We start from the raw sequence: 15,381 nt of genomic DNA on the forward strand, positions 1-15,381 counted from the left end.
GACATTTGGAGACGGCCCCACTCAATGAGGGGCAATGACAACAGCGAATCCCTCCCCGTGGGGGCATCGACTCCCGGGGTGTCAGTGGCGGCGAGCGCAACTCCCGGGGTGCCGGCGACCGGGGGTTTGCACCGCGCCGATCCCAACAAACATGTGCAGTCCGTGCACGGTGGCAACCGCGACAAGGCGTCCGCATTTGAGTGTCGCAATCCCTTGCGGTAAATCGTCGTGAATTGGTAGTCCTGAAGGACCTCCAACCATCGGGACAATTGGCCCGATGGCTGTGCCACGCGCATAGCGTATTGTAGAGCCGCATGGTCCGTACGGACCGTAAAATGACGGCCGTAAAGATACGGCCTGAATTGCTGTGTAAAAAACACAATCGCTAACAATTCACGACGAGTTACGCAATAGCGTTGTTCGGCGAGGGAAAGAACTCTACTACCGTGGGCGACCACCCGTTCAACCCCCCCGACCACCTGTGAGAGCACCCCCCCGATACCCGTGTTGCTGGCATCTGTGTCAAGCAAAAACGGTTGTGTGAAATCGGGGTAACACAAGGGGGGAGCCTGCACCAAGGCGTCACGAAGGGAGCAGAACGCAGCCTCCTCTTCCGCCCCCCAGTGAAACCGCACACCCTTAGCCATCAAAGCGTGCAGGGGCCTGGCTATGGTGGCAAACTGCTTGACAAAACGACGGTAATAGGAGGCGAAACCAATGAAACTGCGAACCTCCGTGACCGAGGTTGGCGTTGGCCATGAGCTGACGCAGTGCGTCTTAGCAGGGTCCGTCGAGATCCCTGAACGACTCACGATGTGGCCCAAATACCTGACCGATTCCCGAAGCAGAAAACATTTAGCCGGTTTAAATTTAAGCTTAGCGGAACGCATCCTGAGGAACACCGCTCTCAGTCGCTGGAGGTGCTCCTCAAAAGTCCGACTGAAGACGATGATATCGTCGAGATAAATCAAACAGGTATCCCATTGGAGGCCCGACAAAACCAATTCCATGAGTCTCTGGAACGTGGCGGGAGCGGAATGTAAGCCCATGGGCAAACGGTTGAATTCAAATAGGCCACCAGGTGTCCGGAAAGCGGTTTTAGGTTTAGACTCGTTATCGAGTGGCAATTGCCAAAATCCGGAAAGCAGATCGAGTGTGGAAAAAAACTGTGCTCCCGCCAAGGCATCCAGCGACTCATCCATCCTGGGGAGCGGATACGCATCCGCCATCGAGATTTTGTTTAAGCGGCGGAAATCGACACAAAACCGCAAGGACCCGTCCTGTTTTTTTACTAGGACAATAGGAGCACCCCACGGACTAGAAGAGGGCGAAATGATATCGGCCGCCAACATATCATTAACCGCCGATTGCACATGCTCCTTCTCGGCTGGGCTGAGCCGGAAGGGATTCTGACGAATAGGGGCCGCGTCCCCTGTAGCTATGTGGTGGCGCAACAGGTCAGTGCAGCCGATATCGTACTTATGTTTGCTGAACACGTCAGCAAACTCGAGTAGCAAACCCCTCAATGCTCCCAATTGCACCATGGACAAGTTAGCAGAACCGGCACACAACGAGTCCAACCACTCAGTCCCCTCATCACTTGGAGGATGCGACTCGACAGTGAAATCTGCTTGAGCCACGAGCCGTTCCTCAACGGGTAGCGGCGCAGCGTGAGCCAGCACCGTTCCCTGCGCAATTACGGCCGGCCGCGAGCCCGTATTCAGGACCATTACGAACGGCTCACTGTCCCCTCTCACCATGGTTTGAGCAACCGCTAAGTCGAGGCCCCTTCTGGCCCTGTTAGACGGCCCCAACAGCACCCCCTGTGCCTCCGCACCCACCTCGAGTGGTTTCCTCAACCGAAGGGGTACCAACATTTGCGATCCCGGGGGCACCCGTACAGTGTGAGTTGCCAGCGCCTGCACCGTCGCACAAACCGTGCGTATTTTGGTAGGGCTCGACAAGAACGCAACCCGCCGACCTGACGGAAGCTCAATGCAGGCCTGATCTATAAGAATTTTGATGGGCATTTTGGACAAAAAGTCCGTACCTAGCAAACAGGGAACGGCCAGCGATGATGATACAAAAATAGGGCCCGCCAATTTGATGTCACCAATGCAAATAGTCGCCCGAATCTGGCCGATGATCCCCAGGGATCCCCCATTCGCCGCATAAAATGGCACGTCTACTGGCAGAAGGGGTCCACTTTGGACGGGAAGAATGTTATAAATAAGGTCCGAGATGATAGTGGCCGACGCACCCGTGTCCACAAGCACCCGGACCTCAACCCCGTCAATAAACCCCGTTACCACGGACGACCCGGCCGACGCAGCCACTATCCTGTGGGCCAATTCGGACCACTCGACTGCTTGCGGGCCGTGTACGGACCCCCCACGCCGAAGTGAACCCCCGGCACCCAGCCGCGAACCCCCCACCGCCAAGCGGCGACCCGAATGTGCCGTGTTTGTGGACCGAACGTGTGAGGTGCCGCGATTTGCCAGGTTTTGTTGGGATGACTTGTGGGCCTGGTCGTCGTCCCGACGTGGTCCTGTGGCGCGCTGACGCGGGGCCCGGCACCCGGCTGCGACGTGACCCCGAAGGCCGCAGTTGTAGCAGACGACGAGGGACGTCGTAGGTTTCGGTTGCTCCAGCTTGCGGGATGAACGTGTGGGCGAACGACCTCCCGTTCTCCACTCCCCCGGACGCGATGCAGCGAAGGCCTGCTCCTGATCCGCAGCTGGCCGAGGTTCGGCGATCGTGGCGGCCAGTGCCGCGTTCCCCGCCCATTTGCAGACGACCCCCGGCTTGCGTTTGAGGACCTCGTACGCGTGAATGCTCGTGGCGATCGCCAGGGAGCAGATATCCATCTCGTCCGCCACATTGATGGGGACCCCCAACTCGTGGGCCAACGCCAGCAGCTGCTCCGTCACCATGGCGTCCTTCCCCTCCTTATCCATGCGGGGAAAAGCTGCGTCCGCCAAGGCGAGCAGTGCCGTGCGATAGGCGAGCGTCGTTTCTCCAGCCACCTTCCGCCGATCGTAGAACTGGTGGCGACACGTGGAGGGCGGTCCGAACACCTTCGCCATCAGGTGTAGTGCGGCCTGGAGCGTAGAGCGGGACGACCTTGCAGCAGATGTGAAGGCTGCAAGCGCGTCGTCGTCGAGCATCGCTGGCAACGCACGCAGGGCAGTGGTGTCGGACCACCCCGACATCTCCTGATGAGCGAGGAACCTTCGTTGGAAGGCTCCCAAGTCGCCCCCATCCGCCTTGAACGCCGACAGCGCGGGCAATCTTTGCTGGAGGACCCGATCGTCGTCGACGTCGGGGAGATTTTCCCGCGCTCCGCTGTAGTTGTGTAAAATGTCGGCTCGGTTGTCAGGCGCAAAATGGAGAGCTCCGGCGCGCGCTGATGACGTGGGCTGCGCTGAGCGGAGGTCTCCGGCCACGTGGTGTCCGTGTTTCCCGCCAATCGATGGCGGCTCCTCAATAACGGCGGCAACTTCCAGACTTTTGGCGCGAAGCGCCTGTTGGCGGGATCCCTCCAACGTCGCCTTCTCCGCCAACCCCGCAGCCGTTTTTCCGCTCGCCGGAACGGAGATGTCCGCCAAGACAGCGGCGGCGGCGAGTAGCAACTCCGCCAACCGGGAGTGCGCGTCTTGGAGGCTGGTGTCGGAGGCAAGCGGAGCGTCGGCCATCACCGCGAAGTGCTGCATCGGCGGCAACTCCTCGTCCTCTCCTCCCGAGGTTGGTGTCCCCGGTACGCCGTCGTCGTCCCGACCTCGCTCGTGGGTACGGGTAGTCTTCCTCGTGTCCATACTTCTTGAAGACAGGTTTACTTCTGACGCCAGTTGTAATGTAGTAACTCGGCGGGAGACGACTTCACGGGTAACACACTCTTTATTTTACCAAACTCGTTCACAGGTGACTAACACCTACTTTGTATCTCGGGTGACAAACACCCACTTAGTATCTCGGGTGACAACCACCCACTTAGTATCTCGGGTGACAACCACCCACTTAGCTACCCTGGCGACTAACGCCCACTGAGCTACTCGGGTGACCAACACCCACTTAGCTACTCGGCGACTAACGCCTCTGAGCTACTCGGGACACTCCCTGCCCGGGGTGTCCGTCTTGACTGTGGGTCCCCAGCCCGACCCACGTGGGCGTCGGACCCTGGGTCCCACAGTCTCGCCTCCGAGCCACACAGGGCCCCGGTCCCCACAAGGACGGCGGGACTAGGGGTCTCGGGGCACTAGGTCTTCAGCTCCGTCTTCTGGTCTTCAACTGGGTAACTTCTCCCCGAGTGCTCTCGCGCGTCCCCCTTTATACCCCACCTGCGGACGTCGCTGCGAGCACCCATCTTATTCGACCAATCACTGGGCGCTGGCTACGATCCTGTTTTCCCACATCTCAGCGTGCCTCACCACCCATGCCGCGCCGCCCCGTCATCTGTCACTCCCGGCGCGCGCGTCCACACCACGCCCACAACGCGTGCCCAACCCCGCACCCCGCGCCGCCCCGTGATCCATCCCTGTCACAGTCGGCGCACGTCAACACCACCACTACACATAAAATTTGTGATCTGATCCCATCTTATATTCTTGGTTCTTTCGGTAAAGTCACGTAGATTTTGAGAAGCAAGGACAAGATTCCTGACATGCAATATCCCGGCGTGTACAAACTAAGCTGCATCTGCGGCAGCAGTTACATTGTGGAAACTAAACGACATGTCTCGGACCGTGTTCGTGAACAAAAGGCAGATTTGAAACACGGCAGGACCAATACTTCTGCCGTAGCTAATCATTACTTTAATGCGGCTGGCTCACATGAAATTGATTTCTATAAGACGATGGTACTTTGCAAGCCGACTGGCTATCAACAAAGATTTGTTCACGAAGCCATCCATATATACAGACACAGACACAATTTCAACCAAGACGACACTTTTAAACTCAGCAATCATTGGAAACATGTCATCAACCACTTGGGTCATGACTGAATTTGTGTTTTCTTGTCAACCTCTACCGTCAGCAGTGTGGATGGGTGTAGCGAGGTGCAATTCCCCTCCCCCCCATTTTTATCCCCCTCTCTCCCCCTACACCCCCCTCTCTCCCCCTATCTCTACCCTCTTCCTCCCCCAATTGTCGAAGACACTTGGACTGCGCCCTCGCCTTCAGCTCCACCTCTATCTCTACCCCTCTCCTCCTGTCTCTGCCCCCTCCATCCCCCCATTGTCTCCTACATTTGCGCTGGCTGCCCCGCCCATGCTGTTGACGCAGCACAGCTTTGCTCACTCTGAAAGCCCTTAGAAGCAGTTGCAATTGGAGGCTTGCCCCTCTTTCCTCACCCTCCACCTTGTTGTATATATATAGGCCTTTTTCCAAAAAAATTATATTAAGAATATTTCTGCCAATATATTTTTAATAATCAATCGCGGGGTCGCTTGGAGCAAAAGGGGGTGATGCAAAACCCTCCCCTCATGAGCAGCCGCCTTTCACACTCGGGACCAGAGAGCCGGAGGTGAGCCATAAAGGGTAATAAAAAAAACAAAGAAAAGAAAGGGAGGGGGGGCTTTCTAATGAGATTCTGGGGGAATGTATGCAGGGATTCATCTTCTTGGTTCTTTCGGTAAAGTCACGTAGAAGGGAAGTAATAAAATAATAAAAATAAAACATAATAAAATGATTATCACGACGTAGCCACATACTATTAACACTTCTTCCCTTTATTAATGCTACCCCTATCCCCTCCCTTTGATGCTGCTAATCCTGCATAATGCACGGGCATAAGTAGTACTAATCACATACCTGCATTTCCCATATCCCCTCCCTTTGATGCTGCTAATCCTGCATGATGCACGGACATAAGTAGTATTAATCACTTACCTGCATTTCCCATATCCCCTCCCTTTGATGCTGCTAATCCTGCATAATGCTCGGGCATAAGTAGTACTAATCACATACCTGCATTTCCATAAATATGCTAAATTCCTGTTGATATGCAAATTCTTTTGTCAAGGCGCCCTTTCCCCCCCTTCCAACCCAGCTTATATATATGCTCCAAGCACGTGTGCTGTTTCATTCAGACGCTGTCGCCTCGACAGACCTGGTTTTCACCTGAGGACGGCTGCTTGCATTATGGCCGAAACGTCGTGAGAATTATTTTATTACGTTTTATTTTTATTATTTTATTACTTCCCTTCTACGTGACTTTACCGAAAGAACCAAGAAGACAGACGAGCAACGTCAGGCAATCAACGTCGAGAAAGGGCGGAAAGCGCCAAGCATCAACCAAGCCAGCACGCAGCAGCGCCACCGAGCGCCACCGAGCAAAGTGTGTCAGCTGCCAGTGGACAAGCTACAAGTGTCATGCCGACTCAGCTCATCCAGCAGGAGAAAAAAGCCTGAGCCAGCGCAGCCCTGAAGTAAGGTCGGGTGTCCGGGTGAAGCTGGCAGCTGCACGATCAAGGAGAGAACACGGAGCAGTGGAAAGAGCCTGACCAGCCGCCGGTGAGCAAGAGTGTCAGCGCTAGCGAGAGCGCCGTGGGTTCGACTCACACACACACCGACAAGCACCAGCTGGGACCAAGACAAGAGTGAGGAGCGCCAGCAGCGGACGAGCTGCGTGCGCTATTTGATGACACAATCATCGCACACCACGACGGCGAGCGTCGTGCTGACTCGTCATCCAGCAGCGGACAAACAGCTGCAGACAACGCCCTGGAGCGATACAGGGAGCAACGAAGCCGTTTGTATGATACGCCCACCCTCACACACTCACCGTTCCTCAGGAAACAAACTAAATTTTTGGTACAAGGAATGCCCAACCTCGGCGTCTGATTTACGCAAAGAATTGATCAAAGAAGACACACGCACACAACACACATATCGGGACTAATAAGATTGTTCCAAAAAGTTATCTTTGTGTTTCAGTCCACATGTGTATGTGTGTGTACGGCAATGTGTGTGTCACTCTATGTATGTGTGTGAGTCGCTGTATGTGTGTACGTCGATATGTGTGTGTAATTCCATGTGTGCGTATCTCAAGTACATGTCTATGTGTGTGTGAGTCCATATGTGTGTGTGTCTGTAAGTCGATGTGTTTGTGTGTGTCAGTCCATGTGCGTGTGTGTTAGTCGCTGTGTGTGCATGCCTCCATGTTAGTCAGTGTAACTCCATTTCTTTGCGTGTCTGTAGGTCCATGTATGCATCTTAGTCCATGTGTGTGCTTTATTGACCTGCTCAAGGCCTATGATACCATCAGTAGGCCTGGCCTCTGGGTTGCTCTTCGTGCTTTCCGAGTCCCGAACCCACTTATCACCATCCTTAAGGACCTTCATGATGGTGAGCGGCCCCGCGTCTTAACTACGTGGCCATGAGTCAGAGCCATTCCCTTTACACCTTGGGGTGCAACAGGGATGTCCTCTGGCTCCCACATTGGGCCACGTAGTTCGTCGAGCCTTCAATGCCTGTACCGGAAGAATTCCCATCTGCTACAGATACAATGGGAGGCTGATCGATGCCCGGGTGCGGTCAAGGGATGGCTCCCTATTGCTCAACCACGTTATGTATGCCGATGAAAACCTACTACGTGTTAAGATGGAAACATCTCGTTCCACGAAGGTAACAAATAAAGGAAAATATTTCACTGTATGCAGTTTTCATGTGATCACTGATGTCAAGAATTTACCTTTTTGCCCTGTGCGTTCCATTGACAGCAGACGGTGTGGTAGACCTCCTTGCAAGACAGGTTGCATTTGCTGATTTTGACCGTGATGATGTCTCCATCTATCACTGACTTTTTTTGAGAAATTTCATTGGTGAGAGTTTGCAGGAGTGGCCCAGCCTTTTTGAGGAGGGCACCAGAAACGGCTCCTTTTGACAAGTCGAGGTCTTTGGAGACGGTGTTCACGATCACGTCCGCCTGTTCAGAACATGCTCAGTTCACTAATGAGTAAATTAATATTATCACAGAGCTTCTTATACTCCTATAGTGTTTCCAGTCTCTTCTCTTGGAACGTGGTAGTAATTGCGTTCATGAACAACACCGCGTTATGCAAAAATCACATTATAATATATAATATAGGGTAAATATCAGTACGTGATAACACATGACATATGTATGCAGGCTGAACAAAGACTGAGAAGCGTGGAAAGCATCTAGAAGCATCCAGCAACATTCAATGCCTTGTGAAATGATGCTACACCGAGGCAGCCACTACAACCGCGTATTCCTTTTTGCGTAACGTAGTTCCGTTTACTCGATCGCCTTATATCAAATTCGCATCCGTGTTAAAAAAAATGTGCTCCTTAATACAATCATCGTGATATACAATTAGCATTATGAAAACTACACGTTATAGGAGAACATACTGTGCATCAATTTACCACAGGTGCTGAGCAGAGGGCCAAATGCCCAAAACAGCACAATCAAAGGTGCAATATATAACAGCGAATACGGTTGTAGATTGGGCCACGTGATTTTGAGGGGTGTGATCTCACCGAGGATGGGTGCAATCGGTTTCTGGGGTGCCATGGTGGCGAGATGTTAACTACCTCAACTGGTATATAGGAGGTCGTGGGTTCGATCCCGACCACGACGCCTGCTGTATATTTGGAGTGTGCGTGTCTCTCTCCCCATGGTCATGTGGATTTTCCTCCGGATCTTCTGTTTTTTTTCACTCCATATTTTAGAAACATGCATTTAAGGGTATCTGACTGATATAAATTTCCACATGATCAGCCACTTCGTTGAGCAATCATTTGTGAAAGCTATGTCGCTTCTGAAAAAGACGCTATATCACTCAGTGGACCTTACCTGGTAAACATATTTTTTTAAGTTTAGTTTCCTGGTGTGGGGAGCTATTTGAGGAACCCAAGGTGATGTAGCTATGGACGACCATGAGTTTGATGATATTAATATAGTACTTGAAGTTGATACTGGTAGTAACCTCCTGGTTAAACCAGCCCACGGGGGATTATTCTGTCCGTCGTGCATTCCAAATATGGGAGGGGTGGGTGGGGCTGGGTGGAGAGGGGAGGGTGGGGAGGGAGGGGCTTGGTTGGGAGGGTAGGGTGGGGAGGGGCCAGTGGTGGGGAGGGTGGGGCTGCGTGGAGAGGGGAGGGTGGGGAGGGGCTGGGTGGGGAGGGTGGGGAGGGGCTGGGTGGGGAGGGTGGGGAGGGGCTGGGTGGGGAGGGTGGGGAGGGGCTTGGTGGGGAGGGGCTGGTCACCCCGTGGTGCCCTTATAAAACTCAACGTTTTACAGGTAGGAACAACAGGTTCCACACTGCCCACCAGGGATTATGTGTCTGTCGTGCACCGGAATGCAGCCCACCCATGCACCCCCCCATCCCACCGACCGCCGAGCAGGGCCACGATTGATTGATGTCGGAGAGGGTGGGGAAAAGGTAAACACGCCCAATCATCCAACCCCCCCTCCCACCCCAAACGCCGAGCGGGGCCGCCATTGGTAGAGGTGGGGTGTAAACACGCCCACTCATGCAATCCCCTCCCCACCGAACACCGAGCAACGCCGCGATTGGTTGACGATGTCGGGGAGGGTGGGGAAAAGGGTAATCATGCCCACTCATCCAACTGCCCCCCCCCCCTGAACGCCGCGCTGAGTGTGTGTGTACGAGTCTGAGAGTGAGTGTATGTGTGTGTGAGTATGAGAGTGCGAGAGTGAGTATGTGTGAGTCTAAGAGTGAGTGTATGTGTGTGTGAGTCTGAGAGTGAGTGTATCTGTGTCTGGGCAAAGTCCCATCGGTGAGCTCCTCCGGCAGGCAAGGCTGCATTGGCTGGGTCATGTAGCCCGCATGCCCAGCCACCGCATTCCTAAACAGCTTTTGTTCGGCCGGATCGAGGGGGCTAAATGGGCACGGCACGGGCTAGAGAAGAGATGGATTGATGTGGTACAGGAGGACGTGGAGCTGAGTGGACTTGCCGATGAATGGTACCAGCGGTGTCAAGATCAGCCTCTGTGGAGGAGGCTCGTGAAGGACGCTACTGGGCAGTTGGAGGCAGTCGCCCTCCAACAACAACGGAGGGCGGAGGAGCGACGCTCACAACAACGAGCGGAGCGCCGGGTAGCTAAAGCTCAGCAAGTTGGCACAGTAGGGGGCACAGGTGGTGCATCAGCCAGTCATCTCGGGCATCTCGGTCAGTCGGCACCTGGGTCTGCCCCGTGACCTCCTGCCAACGGGAGTTCGACACTTCACGTGGCCTCAATGTACACATGGCCTGGCACAAGCGTCGTGGTGACGTCACCGCCACTTAGTGGCGAATGGCGGTTGTTGTATCTGTGTGAGAGTCTGAGAGTGTGTGTGCGTGAGTCTGAGAGTGTGAGAGTGAGTGTGAGTCTGAGTGTGTGTGTGTGAGTCTGAAAGTGTGAGTGTGTGAGTCTGAGAGTGTGAGAGTGAGTGTATGTGTGTGTGAATCTGAGAGTATGAGAGTGAATGTATGTGTGTGTGAGTGTGTGTGAGGCTGAGAGTGTGAGAGTGAGTGTGTGTGTGTGAGTCTGAGAGTGAGTGTATGTGTGTGTGAGAGTGTGAGTGTGTTTGTGTGAGTCTGAATGAGTGAGTGTGAGTGTGTGTAAGTTGGAGAATGTGAGAGTGTGTGTGTGAGTCTGAGAGTGAGTGTATGTGTGTGTGAGTCTGAGAGTGAGTGTGTGTGAGTCTGAGAGTGTGAGTGTGTGTGTGAGTCTGAAAGAGTGAGGATGAGTGTGTGTGTGAGTCTGAGAGTGTGAGCGTGTGTGTGTGAGTCTGAGTGTGAGAGTGTGTGAGTCTGAGAGTGTGAGAGTGAGTGTGTGTGAGTCTGAGTGTGAGAGTGAGTGTGTGAGTCTGACAGTGTGAGGGTGAGTGTGTGTGTGTGAGTCTGAGAGTGTGAGGGTGAGTGACTAATGCAGCCAGCTATGGCTGCAGAGTTTGGTTAGTACATGTTGTTTGTCGTTTATTGTGAAAATTCCGTCACAGTTCATATGATCACTGTTTCATTGCTTTCATGGCTTTATTTTGGTGATTTCGAAAAGTTTTTGGTTTGGCCATGTTTGTTTGTTGTAGTACGGAGTAAGACTTATGGCCTTAATCTAAGTTGCCTTGTGGTTGTTGTTGTTTGACTTGCATCCCACTTGGATTTTTGCACACAGCGTTGGTGTACGGTGTTTTTTCTGCAATATTTTGCTGTCTTTTCTTGGATTTTCTGTTTGCACTTAGTCACATATTCACTTTAAGATTTTTCTTGTTCATGTTTTTGTTTATTGTGGTTGCACCCGATTCAAGAGCCGAATGGCTCACAGGGATATACCTAATAAATGAACTTGAACTTGAGTGTATGTGTGTGTGGGTCTGAGTGTGTGAGATTGAGTGTATGTTTGTGGGAGTTTGAGGGTGTGAGCGTGTGAGTCTGAGAGTGAGTGTGTGTGTCTGAGAGTGTGAGAGTGAGTCTGTGTGTGTGAGTCTGAGAGTTTGAGGGTGAATGTATGTGTGTGTGAGTCTGAGAGTGTGAGAGTGAGAGTCTGTGTGTGTGAGTCTGAGAGTGTGAGCGTGAGTGTGTGTCTGTGTGTCTGAGAGTGTGAGAGTGAGTGTGTGAAGGCTTCACGAACTACGCAGTCGAAATAGATGTTAAATAATGTGGGAGCCAGAGGACATCCCTGTCGCACCCCAAGGTGTACAGGGAAAGGCTCCGACCCCCGGCCACGTAGTTTTACCCGGGCCCGCTCACCATCATGAAGGTCCTTAATGATCGTGAGCAGAGGGTCAGGGACTCCGAAAGCACGAAGAACAACCCAGAGCCCAGTCCTACTGATGGTATCATAGGCCTTGACCAGGTCAATAAAGCAGAGATGTAGGTCTTTTTGGAATTCCCTACACCTCTGCTGTAGCAAACGGACAGAAAATATGGCATCTGTGCAGGACCGCCCTTTCCTGAAACCGCATTGGGGCTCCGCAAGCCTCTCCTCAGCATGCCTAGCAAGGCGATGTTGAATAATCCTTGCCAGGACCTTACCCGGCACACTGAGGAGTGAGATGCCCCTGTAGTTGTTACAGTCGGTACGGTCCCCCTTCTTAAAGAGGGGGACCACCAGGGCATCCTTCCAGTCCTGCGGAACCCGTCCAGTGGTCCAGACTGTTGTTATGATGTCATATAGGGCAGTCTGTGCACAAACGCCACCCTCCCTCAGCATTTCGCTTGGGAGATCATCTCTGCCCGGTGCCTTCCCTGGTCTCAGACTCCGGATCGCCCTCAGTACTTCCTCAACAGCTGGTACCTCAGCCAGCCACTCACAGGGGGTGACCTCTTCCAATATTTGAGGCACCGCAGCCTCAGCAGGGTTATCCCCACTTTGTGCCATGATGTTTTCCTGGCTGAGAGATTTTCCCTCCCCCAGGACCTCACAGAAATGCTCAGCAAATCTGCAAACCTGTTCCTGGGGGTCGGAGATTGGATCACCGTTTTTTCCTCTAATGATGGTAATAGGTGTGGCGCTACAGGTTACTTTTTTGATGGAGTTAAATAGTGATTTGTGATCGCGGGCTACTGAGGCAGACTCCATCTCCTCAGCAACCCGCGACCACCACCCATCCTTGCAGCGCATCACGGCTCTCCGAACCTCCGAGCGAAGACTGCGGTAAACCTCCTCATTCTCTGACGTGGGATGCTGTAGGCGAAGAGAGTGGGCCTGTCGCTTTTTCTCAATTAACCTGAACACCTCCTCCGTCAGCCAGGGTTCCCGGGGAGGTCTGGACCACGTACCCAAAGCAGCCATTGCAGCTGCATGAGTCACAGTCTTAAACCTCGCCCATTTACCCTCGACATCAGGTGGAGTGGGGGACGATGCCAACCCCAGCTGCAAGCGATGATGAAATTCTCGCTTGCAACTTTCATCAGCTAACTTAGACCAGGCCACTTTTGGTTGGAATGGGATCCTGGGTGTACACCCACCACCGGAGTGGAAGAATGGCAGGCGCATCTTACAGATGACTAGTCGATGGTCAGAGGGCAGATCAGCTCCACGGTAGGTCCTGGTGTCAAGGACATGGGCTCGCATCCGCTGGTCCGTCACTATGTAGTCCAGCAGATGTTCTTGCTTGGACCCGGCATGCATCCATGATGTTGTGTGGATGCGCCGATGCCGGAAGAGCGTGTTGGTAATTACAAGCCCATGGGCTGCACAAAAATCTAGCAGCCTCCTACCGTTATTATTGAGCTGATCTGGCCCATGCCTTCCAATCACTCCAGACCAGGTGCCAGCATCATGACCAACTCGGGCATTGAAGTCACCCAACAAGATGACTCTGTCCCGAGTGGCCACTTTAGCCAGCACCTGTGACAGGAGGTCATAGAAAGCGTCCGACTCATCGGCTTTGCCTGCATCCCTCCACGGATGTTCGTCTTCGGTGGGGGCATAAGTAACCACGACCACCACTCCTCGCCTCTGGTTGATGGGAAGGCGAGCCCAAAGTATCCTGGGGCTTACAGCTTCCCACACCTCACCGCCACGCTCCCACGCCCCCTTCATTCTTTTGTTCAGAAGAAGAGCCACACCCTGTTGTTTGGCAGTCTCCTGCCCCGAGTAGAGGACTGTCCACCCCTCATGGTGGCAGGAGCCAGAACCGGTCCACCGGACCTCCTGAATGCCACAGAGATCCAGGCGGTACCGGTCCAGCTCCCGACAGAGGAGTGGCAGCCTCTCCTCCGCAGTGAGCGTTCGAACATTGTACCGGGGGAATTACCATTTGGTACAGATATAATGGGAGGCTGATCGACGCCCGGGTGCGATCAAGGGATGGCTCCCTATTGGTCAACTATTGGTCAACCACGTTATGTATGCCGATGATTTGGTAATAGCTGCTCATTCAGAAGAGGAGTTGGAGACGCTGCTGCTGAGACTGGAGTGTGCCACTAAGAGGTGGGGCCTTACCATCAGCCCCACCAAAACTAAGCACCTGCCTGGGTATTTTGTACCATCGGGCACTCCACCCCCACAACTCCCAATCGGTGATGGGGCAGTAGTGGAGAGAGTGGAGAGTTTCCCATACCTGGGCAGTGTGCTCATGACCGGCTCCAGTTTATCAGCAGAGGTCTCACTCCGAATCAGTCGAGCGGCAATATCTTTTCATCGGTTGCGTAACGCTGTGTGGAAGCTACCTGGTCTGTCGCTCCGCACGAAGCTTCAGGTCTTCTCGGCCACGGTCATTCCCTCCCTTCTCTACGCTTGCGAAACGTGGACCCCCCTAGTGGAGCATCTTCGCCGGTTGGAAACATTTAGGCTGGCCTGCCTACGATCCATCCTGGGTTTAACCAGGCTGGATTGTGTGAGGAGCTCACAAGTCCTTGAAAGATCTGGGCAAAGTCCCATCAGTGAGCTCCTCCGGCAGGCAAGGCTGCGTTGGCTGGGTCATGTAGCCCGCATGCCCAGCCACCGCATGCCTAAACAGCTTTTGTTCGGCCGGATCCAGGGGGCTAAACGGGCGCGGCACGGGCTAGAGAAGAGATGGAGTTATGTGGTACAGGAGGACGTGGAGCTGAGTGGACTTGCCTATGACTGGTACCAGCGGTGTCAAGATCGGCCTCAGTGGAGGAGGCTCGTGAAGGACGCTACTGGGCAGTTGGAGGCAGTCGCCCTCCAACAACAACGGAGGGCGGAGGAGCGACGCTCACAACAACGAGCGGAGCGCCGGGTGGCTAAAGCACAGCAAGTTGGCACAGTAGGGGGCACAGGTGGTGCATCAGCCAGTCATCTCGGTCATCTCGGTCAGTCGACCCGTGGCACCTGGGTCTGCCCCGTGACCTCCTGCCAGCGGGCGTTCGACACTTCACGTGGCCTCAGGGTGCACATGGCCTAGCACAAGCGTCGTGGTGACGTCACCGCCACTTAGTGGCGAATGGCGGTTGTTGAGTGAGTGTGTGTGTGAGTCTGAGGCTGTGAGTGTGTGAGTCTGGGAGTGTGAGTGTCTGAGAGTGTGAGAGTGTGTGTGTGTGTGTGTGTTTATGAGTCTGAGACTGTGAGTGTGTGAGTCTGAGAGTGTGAGAGAGTGTGTGTGTGAGTCTGGGAGTGTGAGAGTGAGTGTATGTGTGTGTGAGTCTTAGTTACCTAGAGTGTTATACAGGTAGGAACAACAAGTACCACACTGCCCACCAGGGATTATTTGTCTGTCTGTCGTGCATATCCGGAATTCCGCCCACCCATGCACCTTCCCACCGAACACCGAGCTACGCCGCGATTGGTTGACGATGTCGGGAAGGGTGGGGAGTAAACATGCCCACTCATCCAACTGCCCCCCCCCCCCTGAACGCCGCGCTGTCCAACCAAGTTCCTACCTGCCCACTCCGAAGGAACGTGTAACCTACTCACACCGGCTTGTGCCCGCCCTCACAGTC

At 53.8% G+C, this 15,381-nt stretch overlaps 1 protein-coding gene across 3 annotated transcripts in view; it reads right to left on the bottom strand.

The window, feature by feature from the left end:
* LOC144737983 (protein mono-ADP-ribosyltransferase PARP14-like) overlaps positions 1–15,381 on the bottom strand; it is a 124,663-nt gene that overhangs the window by 36,175 nt on the left and 73,107 nt on the right. For all 3 annotated transcript variants that reach the window (XM_078620904.1, XM_078620903.1, XM_078620905.1), the window contains one exon: positions 7,693–7,926. In XM_078620904.1, the coding sequence (XP_078477030.1) occupies positions 7,693–7,926 (234 nt within the window). The remainder of the gene's footprint in view (positions 1–7,692; positions 7,927–15,381) is intronic.

Source organism: Lampetra planeri, chromosome 76 (genome assembly GCF_965212315.1).
Source record: "Lampetra planeri chromosome 76, kcLamPlan1.2.h2, whole genome shotgun sequence".
Classification (NCBI taxonomy): domain Eukaryota; kingdom Metazoa; phylum Chordata; class Hyperoartia; order Petromyzontiformes; family Petromyzontidae; genus Lampetra; species Lampetra planeri.